This window comes from Camelus ferus, chromosome 15, assembly GCF_009834535.1.
Source record: "Camelus ferus isolate YT-003-E chromosome 15, BCGSAC_Cfer_1.0, whole genome shotgun sequence".
NCBI lineage: Eukaryota > Metazoa > Chordata > Mammalia > Artiodactyla > Camelidae > Camelus > Camelus ferus.
In genome coordinates, this window is record NC_045710.1 from 53,473,227 (window position 1) to 53,493,345 (window position 20,119).

At 35.7% G+C, this 20,119-nt stretch overlaps 1 protein-coding gene across 3 annotated transcripts in view; it reads left to right on the top strand.

The window, feature by feature from the left end:
* Positions 1 to 20,119, top strand: part of ALMS1 (ALMS1 centrosome and basal body associated protein) — a 139,946-nt gene that overhangs the window by 10,775 nt on the left and 109,052 nt on the right. For all 3 annotated transcript variants that reach the window (XM_032497834.1, XM_032497835.1, XM_032497836.1), the window contains exons 2-7: positions 3,312 to 3,437; positions 11,313 to 11,508; positions 13,302 to 13,419; positions 14,553 to 14,653; positions 16,571 to 16,689; positions 16,796 to 16,945. In XM_032497834.1, coding sequence (XP_032353725.1) covers positions 3,312 to 3,437; positions 11,313 to 11,508; positions 13,302 to 13,419; positions 14,553 to 14,653; positions 16,571 to 16,689; positions 16,796 to 16,945 — 810 coding nt within the window. The remainder of the gene's footprint in view (positions 1 to 3,311; positions 3,438 to 11,312; positions 11,509 to 13,301; positions 13,420 to 14,552; positions 14,654 to 16,570; positions 16,690 to 16,795; positions 16,946 to 20,119) is intronic.

The following is a 20,119-nucleotide window of genomic DNA, read 5'->3' on the forward strand; positions in this document are numbered from 1 at the left end:
TATATATCCAGAAGTGGAATTGCTGGATCATATGGTAGTTATATTTTTAGTTTTCTGAGGACCTCCCTACTGTTTCCCATAGTGGTTGCATCATTTTGTAGTCCACCAGCATTACATAAGAGTTCCAGTTTCTCCACATCCTTGCCAACATTTGTTATTTTCTCTTTTTCTGATAGTAGCCATCTTTGATGAGTGTGAGGTGATGGCTCATTGTAGTTTTGATTTGCATTTCTCTAATGATTAGTGATGTTGAGCATCTTTTCATGTGCCTATTGGCCATTTGTATTTGTTTGGAGAAATGTCTCTGCAAGTTCAATGCCCATTTGTTAATTTTTTTTTTTTTTGGAGTTTTAGGAGTTCTTTATATATTCTGGATATTAATCTCTTATCAGATATATGATTTGCAGATACTTTCTCCCATTCTAGTGGATTACCTCTTTACTATCTTGGTGGTGTCTTTTTACGTACAGAAGTTTGTTTTAATTAATTTTAATTTTAATTAATTTGTTTTAATTTTTTTATTACCTTTTTTCTTAGTCAGTCTAGCTATGGGGTTGTCACTTTTGTTGATCTTCTAAAAAAAAAAGCCACTTTTAGTTTCACTGATTTTTTTTTTTCTGTTGACTACTTATTTATCTGTGCTCCAATCTTTATTATTTCCTTCTTTCTTCCTGCTTTAGGATTAGTTCCTCTTTTAGTTTCTTGAGGTACAAGTTAGGTTGTTGACCTGAGATCTTGCCTTTTTAAACTATATGCATTTACTTGTTTCTTAGTACTGCTTAAGTTTGGTATTTTGTGTTTTCATTTTCATTTGTGTGAAGGTATTTTCTAATTTCCTTTGTGACTTCTTGTCTGACCCGTTGATTTGGTAAGAGTGTAGTGTTTAATTTCCACATACTGTGAAATGTCTAGCTTTTCTTGTGCTGTTTATTTCTAGTGATTGGAAAATATTTTGTGTATTGTGTATATATTTGTTTTCCTGAATTTATTCAGACTTGTTTTGTGGCCAAATGTGTTCTATCCCAAAGAAGGCTCCATATGTACTTGACAAAATGTGTTCTGTTGTTGGTGGAGTGTTCTTTATATATCTGTTAGGTATGATTGGTCTGTAATGTTGTTCAGTTTCTCTGTTTCCTTATTCTTCTGTCTGGCTGTTCTAGGCATTGTTGAAAGTGGGGTTTTGTGTTGTGTATTTCTCCCTTCAGGTCTTTCAACATCTGCCTCATTAATTTAGGCACTCTGGAGTTTGGTGCATAAATATTTATACTTTTTATATCTTCTTGGTTAATTGGCCCTATTTTCATTACATGATGCCCTTCTTTGTTGCTTGTAAGACTTTCAGTTTAAAGTCCATTTTGTCTGAAATTAGTATCACCACTCCTGTGCTCTTTTGGTTACTTTTTGGGTGAAATATGATTTTCCATCCTTTTACTTTCAACCTCTTTGTGTTTAGATCTTAAATGTTTCTTTGATAGACAGCATATAGTTGGAAGACCACTAACTTTTAATATTAAAAACTGACTCAGGGGAAGACTCTGAAACTGTTTAATTATGCCAAACGGCATTTAATCTCAAATCAGAAATGACATTGCTGATGACATTTGCTTAGTTTTGAAGCACTCATCTTAAGAACCCTCCTTTAAGTGTTTGGTTATACCACAGTCCAGAGGCAGGAACACTGACCAAGCATATGGCAATGTAGTGGCAATTAGTTTCTCAGTGAATGTAGGTAATAAAAGTAAGAAGTCCTGGGAAATGCGTACTTTTTAGTAAGAACTTTTCTTTCAACAGTTAATTTTAACTTTGAGGGTTTTTTTTTTTTCCTTTTAGCTGATAAAAGTGAGGTGAGTGTTCTTTTTTGTCACACATTGGGATAGTTGTCAAAGTGCTAGTTTCTTAATATTGTATTATTAGTGTTCTACAAATATCCTAATGAATTGAACTTTCTAATTATAAGCTGTTGTGAATCACTTGTTTTCAAAGGCAGGACCCTGTGCTCTACACCCAGCATTATTTGGTTGCAGTGAATAGCCATTTTGAACATTCATTTTGGCATTCTTCTTTCCTGGAGGGCTCAAAGAAGACTAACTGTGCCAAAACATTGGCTGTATTGTTATTTACGTAGGGATTTCAGGTTGCCACAGTGAATTTGCAAAATGCCTTTCTTTGCTCTTTATTCTTTGTCCGTTGAAAAATGTCATTGAAGCAAGGTGGGTGTGCCCCATAGTGCTCTACCTTTTCAGAAAAACCTCTTGGATGAGTTGACACCATAGAAATCTCTTCAGTTATTGAATAGATTTTAAATTAAGCTGGCCTTTCTATGATCAAAAGCACATTGTTGAAAGTACTCTGTAAAAATGTTTTGTTAGTGTAGTAACAGTGTTTTAATTCTGGAAAAAATCTTATGACCTTGGATTTCCTTCAGAGCCTCATTCACTTTTGTGGTTTTGTTAGCATTCATCTTCTCTTGACTCCTAACTGCCTGTTTTACTTTTAATAACCTCTTCTTTTTTTATGGAGATGGTGTCTTTTTTTTTAAATCTCTGAGGATCTGAGATACTCTTATTTTAAAGTATTTCGGAAGTATAGTTTATAATCTCATTTTTAGCAGGAGTGTTATTTTGTTTTGTCTTTTGGTGCAGCCTTCTCTACCTGGTGTTTCTGTGGTTGTCTCTGCCTTGCCCCTTGTGGCTGCTTCTTTAGAAGGAGATCTTACATTGGAAGCTTCCGGTTCTTACTCTCCAGGGTTATTGGAGAAAATCTCTAGAACCAGCCAGTGTTTGACCTAAGTCATTTTTGTTTGATTGCCTCTGATTTTTTTCTTGTGCATTGCTTCAGCCTTGGGCAGTAGTCACAGCTTTTATTGCCTTCTTTCATGATGGGTGGCCCTGTCTCAACCTCGGATATCACAAAATATGTCTGACACTTGTTCCCACTCTCCATGCTGTGAGATGATTTTGGTTCCTATTATTAAGGTTAATTTCTTAGGTCTCTCAAACTATAAGATTTCAAAACAGGTAACTTGCTTGTTTCTAGTTTGCTTCTTTTACCTCTGGAAGTATTGGAGGTTAAGGAACTGCTGTGGTTTGTTGGAATGTGTTGAGTCCTTACCAGGTAACCTTGAATCCCTGTTTCTTTATTTTTAAGTGAAGATAATAATTTGGACAGTGATTGTGAAGTTGAAATGTTATTATATTTGTGAAAGTGTTTTATAAACTGAGAAACATAATCTAAATGTTAGATTTTGTTTACTATTGTTTAGCCATAGGGAATGTGTTACTACTTCATTTAAATCTGGTTTTGATTTTCAGGTTGTTCCATTGACCCGTCATGTGTGGCAACAGCCATTATATCAAGACAGTAGCGGAACACAGATTTCTGATACTAACATGGGCTCTTTGAGAAAAACAGCTCAGTGGGGTTCTGGGGATGATCAGGTATGTCTTGTGTAACTGCAAGCTATCTTTTGATAAGCAGCATGGAAAATTATGATTTAGCTATGAAGAATGGAAAGAGGTGAACTACTTTAATGTTTCATTTTTCTCATAGATCTTTGGCAGCCTTAATTATATAAAACAGCAGTTTGCTTTTTCTTCTCTCTCTTTTTTTTTTTTTTTGGTCTTAGGACCCCTTTACAGACTTCAAAAGTATTTCAAAGAGGTTTTATTTATAAGGGTTATCTATATCAATGTTTTGCTTACTAAAAAGTAAATATTTAAAAAGTAACAAACCCATTACATATTAACATAAAAATATACTTTAAAATGAAAAGTGACTTTTTTAAAACAAAGAAAAAAATAGTTGAAACAGTGGCATTGTTTAACATTTTTGCATATGTCCTTAATGTCAGGCTTAGTAGAAGACAGTTGATGTATTACACAGGGTGCTCCAGAAAAATAGAACTAGTAGGAAACATATACATACATAAATATATATGCACAAATATACATATTATAAGGAACTGGTTTGTGTGATTATGGAGGCTGAGAATTCTTTTTTTTTTAACATTTTTTATTGATTTATAATCATTTTACAAGGTTGTGTCAAATTCCAGTGTTCAGCACAATTTTTCAGTTATTCATGGACATATACACACTCATTGTCACATTTTTTTCTCTGTGAGTTATCATAACATTTTGTGTATATTTCCCTGTGCTATACAGTGTAGTCTATTCTACAATTTTGAAATCCCAGTCTATCCCTTCCCACCCTCCACCCCCCTGGTAACCACAAGTCTGTATTCTCTGTCTGTGAGTCTATTTCTGTCCTTTATTTACGCTTTGTTTTTGTTTGTTTGTTTTTGTTTTTGTTTTTTAGATTCCACATATGAGCGATCTCATATGGTATTTTTCTTTCTCTTTCTGGCTTACTTCACTTAGAATGACATTCTCCAGGAGCATCCACGTTGCTGCAAATGGCATTATGTTGTCGGTTTTTATGGCTGAGTAGTATTCCATTGTATAAATATACCACATCTTCTTTATCCAGTCACCTGTTGATGGACATTTAGGCTGTTTCCATATTTTGGCTATTGTAAATAGTGCTGCTATGAACATTGGGGTGCAGGTGTCATCCTGAAGTAGATTTCCTTCTGGATACAAGCCCAGGAGTGGGATTCCTGGGTCATATGGTAAGTCTATTCCTAGTCTTTGAGGAGGCTGAGAATTCTTGAGATCTGTAAGCTAGAGACCCAAGAGAGCTGATAGTATATTTCCAGTCTGAATCTGAAGGCCTGAGAACCAGCAGTCAACTGATGGTATATGTTCCAGCCCAAGTCTGAAGGTCCAAGGACCAGGCCAGTTGGTGGTGTAAGTTCCACTTCAAGTCTGAGTCCAAACGCAGGAGAAGACTGATATCTCAGCTCAGACCAGAGAGAGCAAATTCTCTTTTGCTCAGCCTTTTGTTCTATTCAGGCCTTTTATGGATTGGATGAGGCCTGCCCACATTGGGAAGGGCAATCTGCTTTACTGGGTCTATGGACAAATGTTTACATAATCCAGACACCCCTTCACAGATGGACCCAGAATGTTTAACCAAATATCTGGGCACCCTGTGGCCCAGCCAAATTGATATATAAAATTAGCATAAATTATCATAACTGGATTCTTATATCTGCTTCTGCATTTAGTCCACTGGGATGTATTGTTTTGGTTTAAGTATGTGAAGAAATTCTGGCCTTAATTAATACATTATTAGAAAAGGGAGGCCCACTGAAAGGGTGTTAGTATTCCCAGGGATCTTCAGACCACACTTTGGGAACCACTGACCTAGAACATAGTAATAACCTCAGAAGAAATGGAAAAATTGTGAACAGATAGGAAAGAAAAAACTCATATATGTTTGTTGGAGGAAAAATGCAGCCTTACCTTAAATATTTAAGGTTGATTACTAATAACTTGGCTATTAGATTTCTTCTAGTACCTTCAATTTCCCCTAAATTGCAGTTACTATCCAATAGATGCAAGATATGGAGGAAGAAGTTCTACTGTTGCCAAGAGAAAGGTGTTAAGAGAAACCCTGACCAGAAAAAGCACAGTACCCTGTGACCATTAAATCGAAGGGGGATTTTTATTGTCCCCCAGAATGATGTGTTGAAGTTCTAATCCCCAGTACCTCAGAATGTGACCTCATTTGGAAACAGTGATTGTAGATACGATTATTTAAATTAAGATGAGATCATACTAGAGTAGAGTGGGCCCTTAATTCAACATGACTGGTATCCTTAGAAGAGAGACACACAGGAAGAGGTCAGCCATGTGAAGACAGAGGCAGAGATTGGAGCTAGGCTGTCATAAACCAGAGAATGCCTGGGGCTACCAGAAGATAAAAGAGGTAAGGAAGGATCCTCCCATAGAGGCTTTGGATGGAGCATGGCCCTGCCATCACCTTGATTTTGGACTTCTAGCCTCCAAAACTGTGAGAGAAGAAATTTCTGTCGTTTTAAGCTCCCCAGTTTGGGCACCTTCATAATGGCAGCCCTAGGAAATGAATACAGAGGTAATCCCTAAATAGTTTAAAATTCTCTGAGGGCATGTTTATGGTCGAGCACAGTCCAAAAATAGATGTCTCCCTTTTGTCCCTGTATTATAAAATAGAAACCATGGATGGATCCTGTAGCTTTTCACTTCTGCCTTTATACCTGAGTTCCTCAGAATAGGTGGAGCATTATGTTACTTTCTAATTCTCTCCCCTCTTTTCTCCTGGTCATTCTGCTCCTTCATCCTTGTTGCTGGCATCCAAATTACCTCCTTTTTATTTACTGAAAACTATAGCTCTTGCTGCACTGTCCTCTTTTAATTTCTTTCACTTTAGCTTACATTACCTATCCAGCATCTGAAACTCTTGGATCTTTGATCTAACCTGCAGAGATCTTTCCTCCACTCCTCCCAATTTTCTCCTACTCATTCTTGGTCACAGTCTAGAACTTAACATCTCTAGCAACTTGAATACTAATGTGTCATCTCTCTTCTCCTCCAGCTATGGCCCCAGTTTAATATTTTGCTCCCAATTAAGTGAAATTTTCAGGAGTTTTCAGTCTCCATTTTCTGATATTTTAAACTCATTTTTTTAAAAGTTGGGTTTATTGAGGTATGATTTAAATACAGCCAAATTCACTCTTTTAGATACACAGTTTGATGAGCTTTGACAAATATATACAGTTATAAGACTAGTACACATTTGATTACCATCACCCCCTCCCCCAGATTTCCTTGTGCCCCTTTGTAGTCAGTTTTCTCTCTCTTCCTTAGTCCCTGGCAATCACTGGTCTGATTTTTGTCCCAGTAGTTTTGCCTTTCAGAATTATGGTGTGTTGACTTCTGAATCTGGCTTCTTTAACTTCACACATGCTTTTGAGATTCAGACATGTTGCATGAATCAATAGTATGTTCTTTTAAATTTTTTTTATTGCTGAGCAGTATTTCACTTATTTACAGGTTTTTAAGTAGACAGATGGTTTCATTTTTTTTGGGTAAATACCTAGGAGTGGGACTGCTGGCTGATATAGTAACTGTATGTTTAACATTGTAAGAAAGTGCCAAACTGTTTTCCAAAGTGGCTCTACCATTTTGCATTCCCCACAGTGTATAGGAGTTCTAGTTGCTTTGCATTCTTGCCAGAGCTTGGTATTGCCAGTTTTTTTGGGTTTTGTTTTAAAAATTTTAGTCATTTTAGATATATTAAGATGTCTCATTGTGGTTTTGTTGTTTTTTCGGGGGTGGGTGGGTGGGAAAGGTTTGTTTGTTTGTTTGTTTGTTTGTTTCAATTTTTAGAGGAAGTCTTGGGGATTGAACCCAGGACCTCCTCCATGCTAAGTACGTACTCTACCACTTGAGCTACCTCCTCCTCCCTTTCATTGTGGTTTTAATGTGCATTTTCCTAATGATTAATGATCATGTGCATCTTTTAGTGTGCTTATTTGCCATCCGTGTTTCTTCTTTAGTGAAGGGTCGGTTTAAATCTCTTTTCCTTTTTTTTTTTTTTTTAACTTTATTGTGCTATACTTGTACAGTAAACTACACATTTGAGTGTTTTGAAATGTTGGAATGTTTTGGTTCCCATCTAGATCAAGGGTTTTAAATATATCTGTACAATTAAAAATTCCAAATATGTATCTTCGAGCTTTACTTCTCCCTCAGAATTTGTTTTTATTTATTCAGTCATTTATTTGTCATCCCTATTCACATCTGTCAAAAATATTTAGAGATTTGAGGGCATTTTTATATTGGTTAAAAAGGTGTCACACAAGGAATCCTTGTGTGAAAGAAACAAAGCAACAAAATAAGCAGAAAAGGATGGTCAACAGAGATTTTAAAAAATTTTATTTTATGTTGGGAAATTTTAAGAGTATGTTTTGCATAGGGAGGGGAATAATTCAGTAGAAAGGGAAACTGCATGGAGGAAAAGCAGGAGAATCACAAATAGGAAGGAAGTCATTGGAAAAAATAGAATGAGATGGGAAGGCCTTTGACAGGTAGAGAGATTTTTTTTTTTTTAAGTCACAAGATGAGAATCTGGGTAGATAATGGGGATGTAGATATTCTGATAAGGAAGTACCATCTCCTGCTGTTCACCTACTAACGGAGGAATGAGGTCTTCAGTTGAAAATGAGGGAGGAAACTTCAGTAGTTCTGAGGAGAGAAGTTATAAATTAATCATTTTAGCCTGTCAACTTTCCAGGAAAGTATAGTAGGATTTCCAGGCAGGGCTGAGTGCCCTTAGGTTTAATGTCATTAGTCTAAAGGAAAACCAGTCTGGGTGTGTACTTTCTTCAGCAATGTGCTGCTGCTTGGATTCAGGCAAGAAGGTTCAACCAGATTTTTTGCCAGGCAGATAGGATAGTGGGAGAAAAAGGTAAGAAAGTTAGAGATGTTTGCAAGGCTGTGACTGTAAGGGTGACTATGAACTATCAGAGTGGTAAAGAGGGAAATACAGATAAGGAAGGAATTAAGAAGAGTGTAAATGTGATAGGATAGTTGCCTTCATAAGGTTATAATATTGTTGCAGTTGAAGAGCTAGAGTTGAGTTAGTGCTTTTTGGAGGTCAGAGGGTGGGCAGTAGAGCAAATGGTTATGTCTCTCATCAATAGTGAGGAATACATTTTGGGAACAGACTCAAACCGTGGTCAGAGGGACTGAGTGATGAGTGGGGGAACCCAAGATTTTACTGCAATGAGAGTCACAAGGTGAATGGAGTTCCCTTGTTTTAAAATCCATTCATTGGCCCACTATCCTGTATTTAAGAGTGCTCTCAGAAGAAAAAACTTAATATAATCATTCTTATATTTCTTTTATTTTCAAATATTAAAAAGTTCATGTTTCCAATAGCAATTCAATGTTACAGATTTGACCATTGTATCTGACATTGAAGAGATTGATAAATTTTGGAGTGTCGAAGGTCTCCTGTTCTATAAGCCCACAAGCCATAGATGAGTAGTGTTAATATTTTAGAATATTCCTCTCCAATGTTTTTTCTCTGTATATATTTATATAAGGGATATTAAGTAGTGGATAGTTGTGTATCTTTTTTTTAAATTACTGCAAGAGCATTTGGATAATGAATTTTAAATACTAGAACTAACTCTTTGAAGACAGAAGTCTTGTTTTTTTGAAACGTTTTGTGAAAATGTGAAATCTTTCTAAATTGCAGTACACTTTCTTTTTATGGATAGTGGGTCATTTGGGAATGAAAGAGAAAAAACTATATTCTCTTTAAAAACATTTAAGTTGGTTAAGGAAGAAGAGTCCAGCAGTAGACTATTCACAAAATAATGAAAATCAATACATTATATAATCTAAGCATGTAGGTTACTATCAATATGTCATCGTCTCATTTTTTTTATTAAAAAAAGTAAAGTCAAATGAATTCACTATTTAATCAAAAATTTTAGCTAAATAATGAAAAACTACAAGTAAAGATGGTTGAGAAAAAATAATAATTAGGTTAGAAAACATAATAAAATTGATTTCTATCTTGAATTTAACAATTTTATATAGAAACAATATATACATTCCTTATAAATCAGTCAAGAACAAAAAAACCCATAAGGAAACAGACTTCTACAAACTTATCAAAGCCTATAGAGGTAGACTAGAACTACTAAGGAGGAAATCTAGAATGTTATAATAGTACTGGCTATCAGGACATTTTCTGAATCTAATGGATTCATTGATGAAATCTTTTATATATATATTTTTAATTGAAGCATAGTTAATTTACAATGTTTCATGTGTACAGGAAAGTGATGTCAGTTTTATATATATATATTCTTTTTCAGATTCTTTTCTATTATAGGTAATTACAAGATATTGAATATAGTTCCCTGTGCTATACAGTAGATCCTTGTTGGTTATCTATTTTATATATAATAGTGTGTATCTGTTAATCCCAAATTCCAGATTTATCGCTACCCACCCCGTCCCCCTTTTGGTAACCATAGGTTTCTGTTCTGCATCTGTGAATCTGTTTCTGTTTTGTAAGTAAGTTCAGTGGTATCATTTTTTTAGATTTCACATACAAGCAATATCATATGATTACTGTTTTTCTCTGTCTGACTTCAGTTAGTATGGTAATCTCTAGGTCCATCCATGTTGCTGCCGATGGCATTTCATTCTTTTTTATGGGTGAGTAGTAGTCTGGTGTGTGTGTGTGTGTGTGTATCACATCTTCTTTATCCATTCATCTGTCAGTGAGCACTTAGGTTGCTTCCATGCTTTGGCTATTACAAAGAGTGCTGCTCTGAACATTGGGGTACATGTATCTTTTCAAATTAGAGTTTTCTCTGTGTATATGCCCAGGAGTGGGATTGCTGGATCCTATGGTAGTTCTATTTTTAGTTTTTTAAGGAACCTCCATACTGTTCTCCATAGTAGCTGCACCAATTTACATTCCCAGCAGCAGTATAGGAGGGTTCCTTTTTCTCCACACCCTCTCCAGCATTTATTATTTTTAGGCTTTTTAGTGATGGCCATTCTGACTGGTGTGAGGTGATATACCTCATTGTAGTTTTGATTTGCATTTTTCTGATAATTAGCCCCGTTGAGCATCTTTTCATGTGCCTATTAGCCATCTGTATGTCCTTTGGAGAAATATCTACTTAGGTCTACTGCCCATACTTGGATTGGGTTATTTGTTTTTTTGTTACTGCATTGTATGAGCTGTTTGTATACTTTCGCAAATTAATCTCTTGCCGATCATTTACTTGTTACCTATTAATTTTTATTAATCTTTTAATAAAATGTCAGTCTGTGATGAACTGGAAGTAAGCAAAATTGATCCTTCCCATAGATATTTTGAGAAGCGTTGTTCTGAATCATGCCTCTAATTTAAAAGTAGACATTTGAAAGAGACAAATTACCACTTCCTTCTCATGAACTATATGATGTTATGTACAGAGAAGTCCACTAGAACCTAGGATAGCTAGTAAGAATTCAGTAAAGTAGTCATATGTAGAGAATATTGTAGCTTTAGGTTTGAAAAACTTTCTTCAGTTTTATTATATTATCAAATTGTAAGATTTCATCATGAAGAACCAAATTTATTGTTTTAATAATGAGAAGCAAGTATTAAAGAACAGCAGAAGCACCAGTGCTTCAACATGTTAACAGATGGGTAGCAATGGGAAAAGGTCTAAAATCTTACTAATACTGTGAAAAACCTGGAAAGAACAGCTTTACTTTCTCCAAATTTTGATGAGAATGCTGTGAAACAGGAAGCTATATGCTATATGAGTGCACATTTTTAATCTAAATGTTAATATGTGTGGTAACTCAGTTACTGATTTAGCATGTTTTCCTTCAAAATTACTGCCTTAGAGAACAGAATCTTGGCATCTTCTTCCTCAAGAAACGGACTCTTCCCACACCTTGGATACAACCCAGACCAGGTTTAGTGTGAGAGAGGAAGGGACTGAAGTGACAGACTTTCCCTCTCTTGAGGAAGGTACACTGACCCAATCAGAAAATCAAGTGAAGGAGCACGACAGAGATCTGCTATGTTCGCCATTGCTAGGTAATGCTTCTTTATCTTTAACTAATGGTAATACCTCACATTTGTAAATATTTCCGGGGGACTGCAAATCTTACATCTAAATCCTTTCTTGAGTTGAGTAGCTCTGTAGAACCGTACTCAAAGGTATTACCTTATTTCTAGTTTTCTACACTGGCCAGCTGGTCTAGTTATGTTAAATGTGCAGTTGTTTCTCATTTTATCACTCCCTGTTGCTCTCAGAAGGTACAAAGGTAATAACTCCCTCTCTAGTGGGTAGCTTCCTCAATCCTGAATTTTTGGAGTTTTTCTTGGGATAAACCATTTATTATCCTTTGACTACTTCTCTCAGCGGTGGAGGCTCCATGATCTTTAAAAAAACAATCAAAAACATTGTTCATGCTTACCTCATTAGATTCTTAAAATTAACTAAGACATACATTATTATCCTAAGTTTTCAGACCCAAACATTGAGATGAAGAGGTTAAATGACTTGCTTGAAGTAGATCTTCCTTCTTTCTTCTGTTTAGTATGGAACTGATTGATGAGTTCTTTATGAAAGATAAATTAAGTATTTTTCAAATCATCATGGTAGGAGGTAGAATTGTTGTGGCACTACTTTGGATTATTGCGGATGTATAAGAATACTTAGTTGATATTTCAATTTCAGCTTTTTTATTCCTAAAGCATAATTCAGGCAAATATTATTTTGTTTTTCCTTCTAGTTTCTTCAAATGTTTATTTGCAAAACTTGAAGAAAATGCAACAACCACATATTCTAGAAATCACCTTTTTCAGGGGAATGGGATTACATGAATTTTCTTGTCAGAGTTTTATAGAGGAGCATGAGTTAGGAGTTAATTCAACAAGTTCTTTCAAACACAAACAAATGCTATCCAAATAAAAATGTTAGTGTCAGTGTATTCAGTGATGCGGATCATCAAAGTCAATTTTAGTTTCATATTTTAAAAAAGATGTTGATAACTTTAGAGTTCCTTTGTGGGAGGAGATAACTGTGATGGTAGTTGAAAGAGAAGATTCTGCTATGATCAGTTGTTTGAAGGACTGTCACGCTAAAGAGGAAGCAACTTATTTTTCATTTGTTCATCTATTTAACAAATATCTAAGTGCCTGTTGTGTGTTTGACACTAGGGATCTATGGATGAAAGGTACTTCCTCTTTTGGGAAGACAATCCAGTAAAAAGAAAATAACAGTACCATGGGATGAGTATTATAATGGTCTGGAGCAGGGATCTGAAAACTACAGGCTAAGGCCTGATTTTGTACTGTCCCTCAGCTGAAAATGATTGCAGCATTTTTAAAGGATTGTAAGAACAAAGGAAAGGAGTATATGGAACAGAGACCATATATGATCAACAAAGCCTAAAACATTTATTAGCTGACCTTTCATAAAAAGGTTTTCTAATTCCTAGTCTGGTGGTTAAAATGAGAATACATAACTTATAGGGAGGCTGTTTTCAACATGGTATAAGAAAGAACTTTCTAATAGAGTCATTTAATAGTGGAAAGGCTGTATAGCAAAAAAAACGTGAGCATTGTGTCACAGCAAAATGTCAAGCAAAATTCTCTAGTAGAATGATTTCAGCATTGGATCAGAGGTTGCCATGAGAATTAAATGAAATATTGTATGTTAAGTGCCTGGATCTACTAAATGGTAGTTGCTACTGTTGCTGTTATGTTATCATCATAATGCCTGTAGAAATTTCCAGATGGCAGCATACTTAGGACCTTTAAAATATTACATAAGCTAAACAATTTTCAGTGTTCCCAACATTTTTATGTTTGAACCTTTGCAGTCATACAAGACAGTTTTGCTTCTCCTGATTTGCCTTTGTTGACATGTTTGACAAAAGATCCAGAGTTTGGGCCTGATTCCTTATTTCACCAGAGTGAACTAGACTTTGCATCTCTGAGGTAGGATGATTTAGTCTTCTATTTGCACGTAACCTTTCTACTCTTTCTTTTCTTGTTCTAAGTTGTTGCTAATATTAATGACTTCAGGTGAGACTTTGGGGTGAGAGTTGGATATTCTCAGCACATACTCTGAAGGTAACAAGGCCCTCAGACATGATGCGTATTAATTGGACATAGTAACATAAGTGTAATAATGAGCCAGGTGACTGTAGTTTGTTAAAAATAATATATTCTAGCATTTTAGGCATATTTTAGTTTAGAAGGCACACTGAATTTCTTTCCTTATATGTCTCCCCTTTTGCTGCCCGTCAGCCCATTCCCATTTTGTAAAAAGCATTCATTTCACGGTCACTGACTTGTTTGGCACTCTCATTGTTGTCACTTGATATCGAGTGACCCTAGTTACCTCCTACGTTGTAGGATATGTGACTATGAAGTAACACGAGTTTTCTAATAGACATATCCAAATTAACAGTTATTCCAGATTAATGCCCTTTTGTCATACTGGGAGACAAGTCTGGAATACTCCAAAGCATATTTGGAATTCTCCAAGAATATGTTTCCCTCTTTTAAAAAGAAAAAAGACACCTTAAATTAAAAACTATGAACACTTACAGAGTAAAAACCTCTGCCTTTATACTATGTTTGCTTTAAAATTACTTTTATGAAAAGTCTTCTGTACGCAGTAGTCAACCAACGATGATGAGGTTACTGTTTTGGAAATAGATCGCTTCCTCACTGGTTTTCAAGAGCATAATGAATGACTAGTAAAAGAATTAATGCAGGTTAAGTGAATATTAAATTATGATAGATGATAAGTTAAACATTTTAAATAGTTTGAATTTTTTATTTAAAGAATTGTTTTTTGGCAATATTGTTTTGAGAGAAACCTGAGAAAATATCAGAATCATAGGATGGTAGTTCACCCTCTTTTTACAAAAAATTTGCTTTGTTCACACAATAGCCACCCTAAAAGAATTTGAAATTAGGACTTTGTTTTTCAACATACTTTTCAAATAACCCCGATTTCAGTGACATATCAGTCATATCAGTTTATATATTTTCATGTTAGTATTTTAAAAAATAAATGTTTTTAATGTGTTACTTACTTATTTTTAACTGTATATTTTCAGGGAAATTCCTGGTAAGCCTGAAGACACTGAATGGTTTTCTCGACCATCGGAAGTTAGTGAAGCTTTATTCCAGGCAGCCTCAGATGTAGCTTCAGACTTAGGTAACAGTTGCTTTCGTGTATCTCAGCACCCACTTATAGGTAGTACAGCTGTTGGGTCTCAGCACTCTTTTTTACCTCCTGAACAAGGGACTGAAGAAGAGATTGTCTCATCTAATACACTTGATGAACTGAAAACCCCCAAAGACTCTGATAGTTATGATGCTTTTTGTTCATATATGTCATGGAAGACACAAGAAGTTATACAGGAGCCAGAAACCAATTTAGCTGATAAAGATCAAGTTTCTTTTTCAACTGCATCCGATACAAGTGATGAATACATAATTCCTAAAGGAAGTGACAGTTTTGATGCTTCTGGTTTATATGTGCAGTATTGGAAACAGGAAGCTTTACAACAGTCAGAAAAACATTTAACCAGTAAGGACTATGATTCTTATTCAGATTCATCTGACACAATTGATCAAAATAAAACTCCTAAGGGAAGTGACAATCGTAGCGACCCTTTTTCATGTATGCCATGGAGCAAACAGGGAGCTTCACACCATCCAGAAATATGTGTAATGAGTAAGGACCATGTTTCTTTTCCACATGAAGTTGCTCCTCATTTTAATAATAAAGTGTCACATTCTTTCTTTCCTTGTTTGTTGGAAAGAGGAGGAAAAGGTGTTCCCTTAATGTCTGATAGTCATAATTTTCAGAGTGTTTATTTGAGGGCTCCCACTGAGAATGAGGTGAAACAAAAAATGGATTCTTTGGAGGGTTATGAAAGAAATGAAGAAGATCTGGGGAAAGAATTATGGCAATGTTTTGAATTAAAGGAGACTGGAAATACTTTAGTATTTTCAGAGGTACATCCCAGATCTTCAGAAATACAGTGTATTGAGAATGTTGTAGTTCCTGATCGTTCAGAAGAACGTATACTCTCCAGGGGGCATGATACCTCTAAGATGGAGGTTTCAGGTGGTCCTCTTCAGACTGTTAAATCCAACTTGGATAAAACATCAGAACAGCTAAATTTTCAAGAAGAAAGAAATCAAGAGGCACCTTCTGCTTTTGGTGGGAAAAATGCTGATGCTTCTGAAAGTGTAGCCTTTCAGGCAGTTATTGTCTCCATTGAGCCTTTTGAGAAGGTGAGTTCAGTAAATGATATCCAAACTGACGTTGAAAGATTTTTAACAAATGACAGCCTAGAAAGTGAACCAAATAATTCAGATCTTTCCCTATTAGATTATGCTGAAAATTCTTTCTTTGATAAACTTAATCACCCATGCTATCAGTCTACTCCTGGGGTGTTTGAACCAGCAGCTTCAAAATCACTGTTGTATAAAAAGGATGATGGTGATAGCTCCCTGTACTGGCATCCTAATTTAAAATCATTCCTGAATGCTCCTCAGGAAATAGTCATTAAGCCACTTTCTCTTATTCCAGAGCGTAAGTCATCTTCTTTAAGTGAAAAATCTCACGGACAGGCTTTTGGTCATGGCAAAACACAGTCAGCTTTATTTCAGTATGATACAGACAACGAACCGTTTCTTCCCATTGGGAAGATAAAATCTGCTTCTGCTCTTGACCTTACAGAGACGTTAGGATCTTCAGACATTATTTATCCAATGAAAGTATGGACTTCAGATTCTTTGGGTTTACAAGATTTAAAGCAGCAAACCTTTGAAGAAGTTGCAGATTCCTCAAGCTGTATCTTGGGTAAAAATGTAAATTCTAGTAACATCACTGAAGGTCCATCTGCAGCAGTAGGAAGCAGCTTTTCAGCAAACTTGGCGGTGTGTGATGCACAGTCACAAGGTGCTTTAGCAGTGATCAGTGATGCATCATCATTAATTGCAGTCGGCCAAGAGACATTGCTGAAAGCTGATGTAGGCCAAGGTGAAATCCCCCAGCCTGTGGGAGCCAAGTCCGTTTTTACTATACATACAATTATGCAAAATGACTCCTATTTTGTAGAGGGCCTGCAGGGGAAGGCTGAATCTGACATCTATACTCTGGATGATGATACTGAATGCTGTAGCCTAGATGAAAATGCTGTTGAATGCAGTAAAAGAGTTGCTGGACTACAAAGAGAGGTGAGACAATAAAAATGATAGTTGGGGAGAGGCAGGGTCTTTTCCAGTATTGTTTCAGGAAATGGTATTGTTGTTTGTTTTTACTGTACTTTTTACTATTCCCCAGATATGTGACCAAGGTGACTTGCGCAGTGAGTGCATTGAGCTAGCAGGTTTAGAGACTTTGCTTGATGATCTAGAGATTTGTGACAGCTCCCTGCACTGGCAGTCTACGGTACAGCTACCATCCAAGGAAGAGAGCGAATCTGAGGAGCCTGTAAGTTTTTCTGTTTGATATTTCTTATGCATTAGGGAAGGAAGTATTTTAGTTGAAAAATGAGAAAGTAAAGGACTATTTATATCCCTTAATACCAAGTTGTGAAGTGTAGTCTAGTCTTCATCTGATATCCAGGGATATGCTACATTAATTTGTTAGAGGTTAGCCTAAAAGAAACGTGTCTCGTAGACCATGAGACTTGGTGAGTTCTGCGGTGCTTTGGAAAAGGACACCCTTTGGAGCTCCCAAGCCTTTCATCCTGAGGCATCCTAACTCTTCCAGATTGTGCCATCAAGAACCTTCGGGGTGGTGTTAAGATAAGACTCATTTATGGAGGCATTCATTTGGGCTCTTTTTCCCTCTGGCCTTCAATGTACAGGCCTTGGAATAGGCCCTGAAATAATGCAGATACTTCTTTTTAGAAGCTTCTTAAAGATTTGACTTCAGAGGTATCTTGAAGTTAAAATTTTCTTTTATACAAGGCTTCATTTGCCTGGATCCTGGGATCCCTTGACTTTAATATTCTTCTGGTCCCATTGCCCACCCTGTTTTGTCTGTTACTTTCAGTTCCAACCTGGGTCCCACTTCTTGATAATATATCTTTACATTCTGTTATCATTAAATACAGTTAGACAATGTATGCGGTGTTCTTAATGTTACTTTCCTTTTCCTGTTTTCCCATGAATAAGATTTGTATGTTGTTGAAAAGCTACTAGTTTGGGTTGCAATTATATTTCAACCTTTAGGTTCAAGTAGTTAGAAAATGAACAAAGATAGTGTGATGAACTTTTCCTTTTTATTTACAATTTATTGAACATATTAAAAATTTTTAATGTAGTGAACGTTCTAGACAATGTTTAATTCTATTTTTCAATCTAATAACAGTGGGGGTGAAAATGAGAGCTAGCACTCTGTGCTCTGATGCTGAGAGGTTTACTCATGGTATGCCTCCGTTCATTTAGTCTTTTTGTCAGTCCTGTCAGGAGGCTCATTGGGAATTATTATCGTCCCCATTTTACAATTGATACTTAGAGTTAAGGAAACTTGCTCATGATCATTTAGCAAGTAGAGGAAAGAGTACTTGAAACTAACCTTATCTGTATCCTTAACCATCACACCATAAACGTCCTCTCTGTTTAACTGTTCTTCAGTGAAACCAAAGCTGAGATTTTGCATTATTTTGGCAAGACTGAAGGTTTTGAAGGAGATTGGTCAAAGTCAGTTTTAATGAGAATGAGAAACAAAGTATCAGTTTTAAAGTTAGAGTTTCTTTTTTTCTTACAGTTTTGTTGAGATATAATTGACATAGCACAGTAAAATTTTAAGGGATACAGGATAATGTTTTGACTTACATACATCATGAAATGATTACTGCAGTAAGTTTTGTTAACATCTGTCATCTCATATAGATACAAAATTCAAGAAATAGGAAAAAAAATTTTTTCTTTGTGATGAAGACTCTTAAGATTTACTCTAAATAGCTTTTATGTATAACATACAGCAGTGTTAATCATATTTAAACTTACAAGTTTCTAATTTTTTGATAGTGTAGTTTTGTAAGTTACCTCAGCTTTTCATATATATAAAATATATTGAAAGGAATGAAGATATATATTCTGTTAATAGTGACGTGTTGAGAGATGAACTCTGACACAATGCCAAATTTTATTTGCCCTTAACTGTAGCTTTAAGGATATTTTTCAGTTCAGGGAGGATGCTGTTCTCTGTATTGTCTCTCACTCTTAGCTCTGGTCTGTGGTCTGGTAGATATGTAATGCTGTTATTAGGGAAGCAAGGAACCAGATATGGCAGTCATCTTCCTGCATGGCTCAGCTTGCTCTCAGGAGGCTTGCCTACTCTTTGGTTTCTTCCTTATTCTCGTCTGTGTCTCTGAAGAGTCATTCATACTTGTTTGCCTCATGTTGATACCTACCCATCATTCTCTAAATGATTATTTGGTTATCTACTTATATATGATGTAGCTTGGGGCTATGAAAAGAGCATGGAGATTGGGAGTCAAAACCCTGCTTAGGTGCTTTGTTAGCCTTGTATCTTGGGTAAATGATTTTAGAGGATCACTCTCCTTCCTCATCTACATAAAGAAATAGGAACAGTGATAATCAACCTCATATATTATCATATTAAATGGGGTAAGGTATATAGCTCTTATGTAGTGCCAGTCTGTTACTTCCCTTCACTTTATTGAAGCTAGACTACTAGACTCTTACCAGGAATTTCTACTCTCATTTGTTGTTTTGTTCTTTCTCTCTCCTTGGTCTGGTAGCAGCATATTACATTGTTTTAGCCTCTCTAATAAATAATGTTTTAGTATGCCTTATTTTGGCTGTGTAACTCTAAATATTATTTAAAGTTGACTCCTTAGATTTCTTTTTGTTTTGTTGGTTCCTCACTCCCTCCCAAAGACCTAGTTTCCTCTCAACCTTTAAATTCTTTTCTCTGTGGATGGCTAACACCTCTATTTTCAGACCCTTATATTTTTCCTGGGTAGACTTACATGCTATCTTGCATGAAATTTTCTTATAAATATTCCCATCACCTCGGATTCACGTTGCCTATGTCGGGATAACTCATCTTTTACCTAAAATCAGAATGACTTGTAGATATTCCCAGTTCTTATAGAGGTGTTAGCATTTCTTGGTTTCTTCCTTGTCTTTGATTCTGTCTTCATTATTGATTAAAAACTGGGAGATAAACCAATCTTGATTTTATTTTTTCCTCCTGACTCCTCGTGTTTTCAACTAGTGGTAAACACCTGTTGATCTCTTAAATAAATATATCTCATCTTTTTCATTCTGCATTTTCTTTTTTTATTACCTACTCTGATATCTATATATTTTGAAGCTTTGATATAATGAAATTTTATTGATGGCAAGATTGGAATAGAAATTGTTTTCCCTACATTTGGAAGCTTTAGGGAAAAACTGCTGTTAAAAACAGTGTGCTTGTGCACACACACAAGTATCTTACCTATCATATATGTGACCTATACAGTTGACCCTTGAACAACATGGGGGTTAGGGGCACTGATCCTCTCTGAAGTTGAAAATCCACGTGTAACTTACAGTTGGCTCCTTATCCCCAGTTCTGCCATATCCTCAGTTCTTCTGCATCCACAGATTCAACCAACCTTGGATCATGTAGTGCTGCACTATT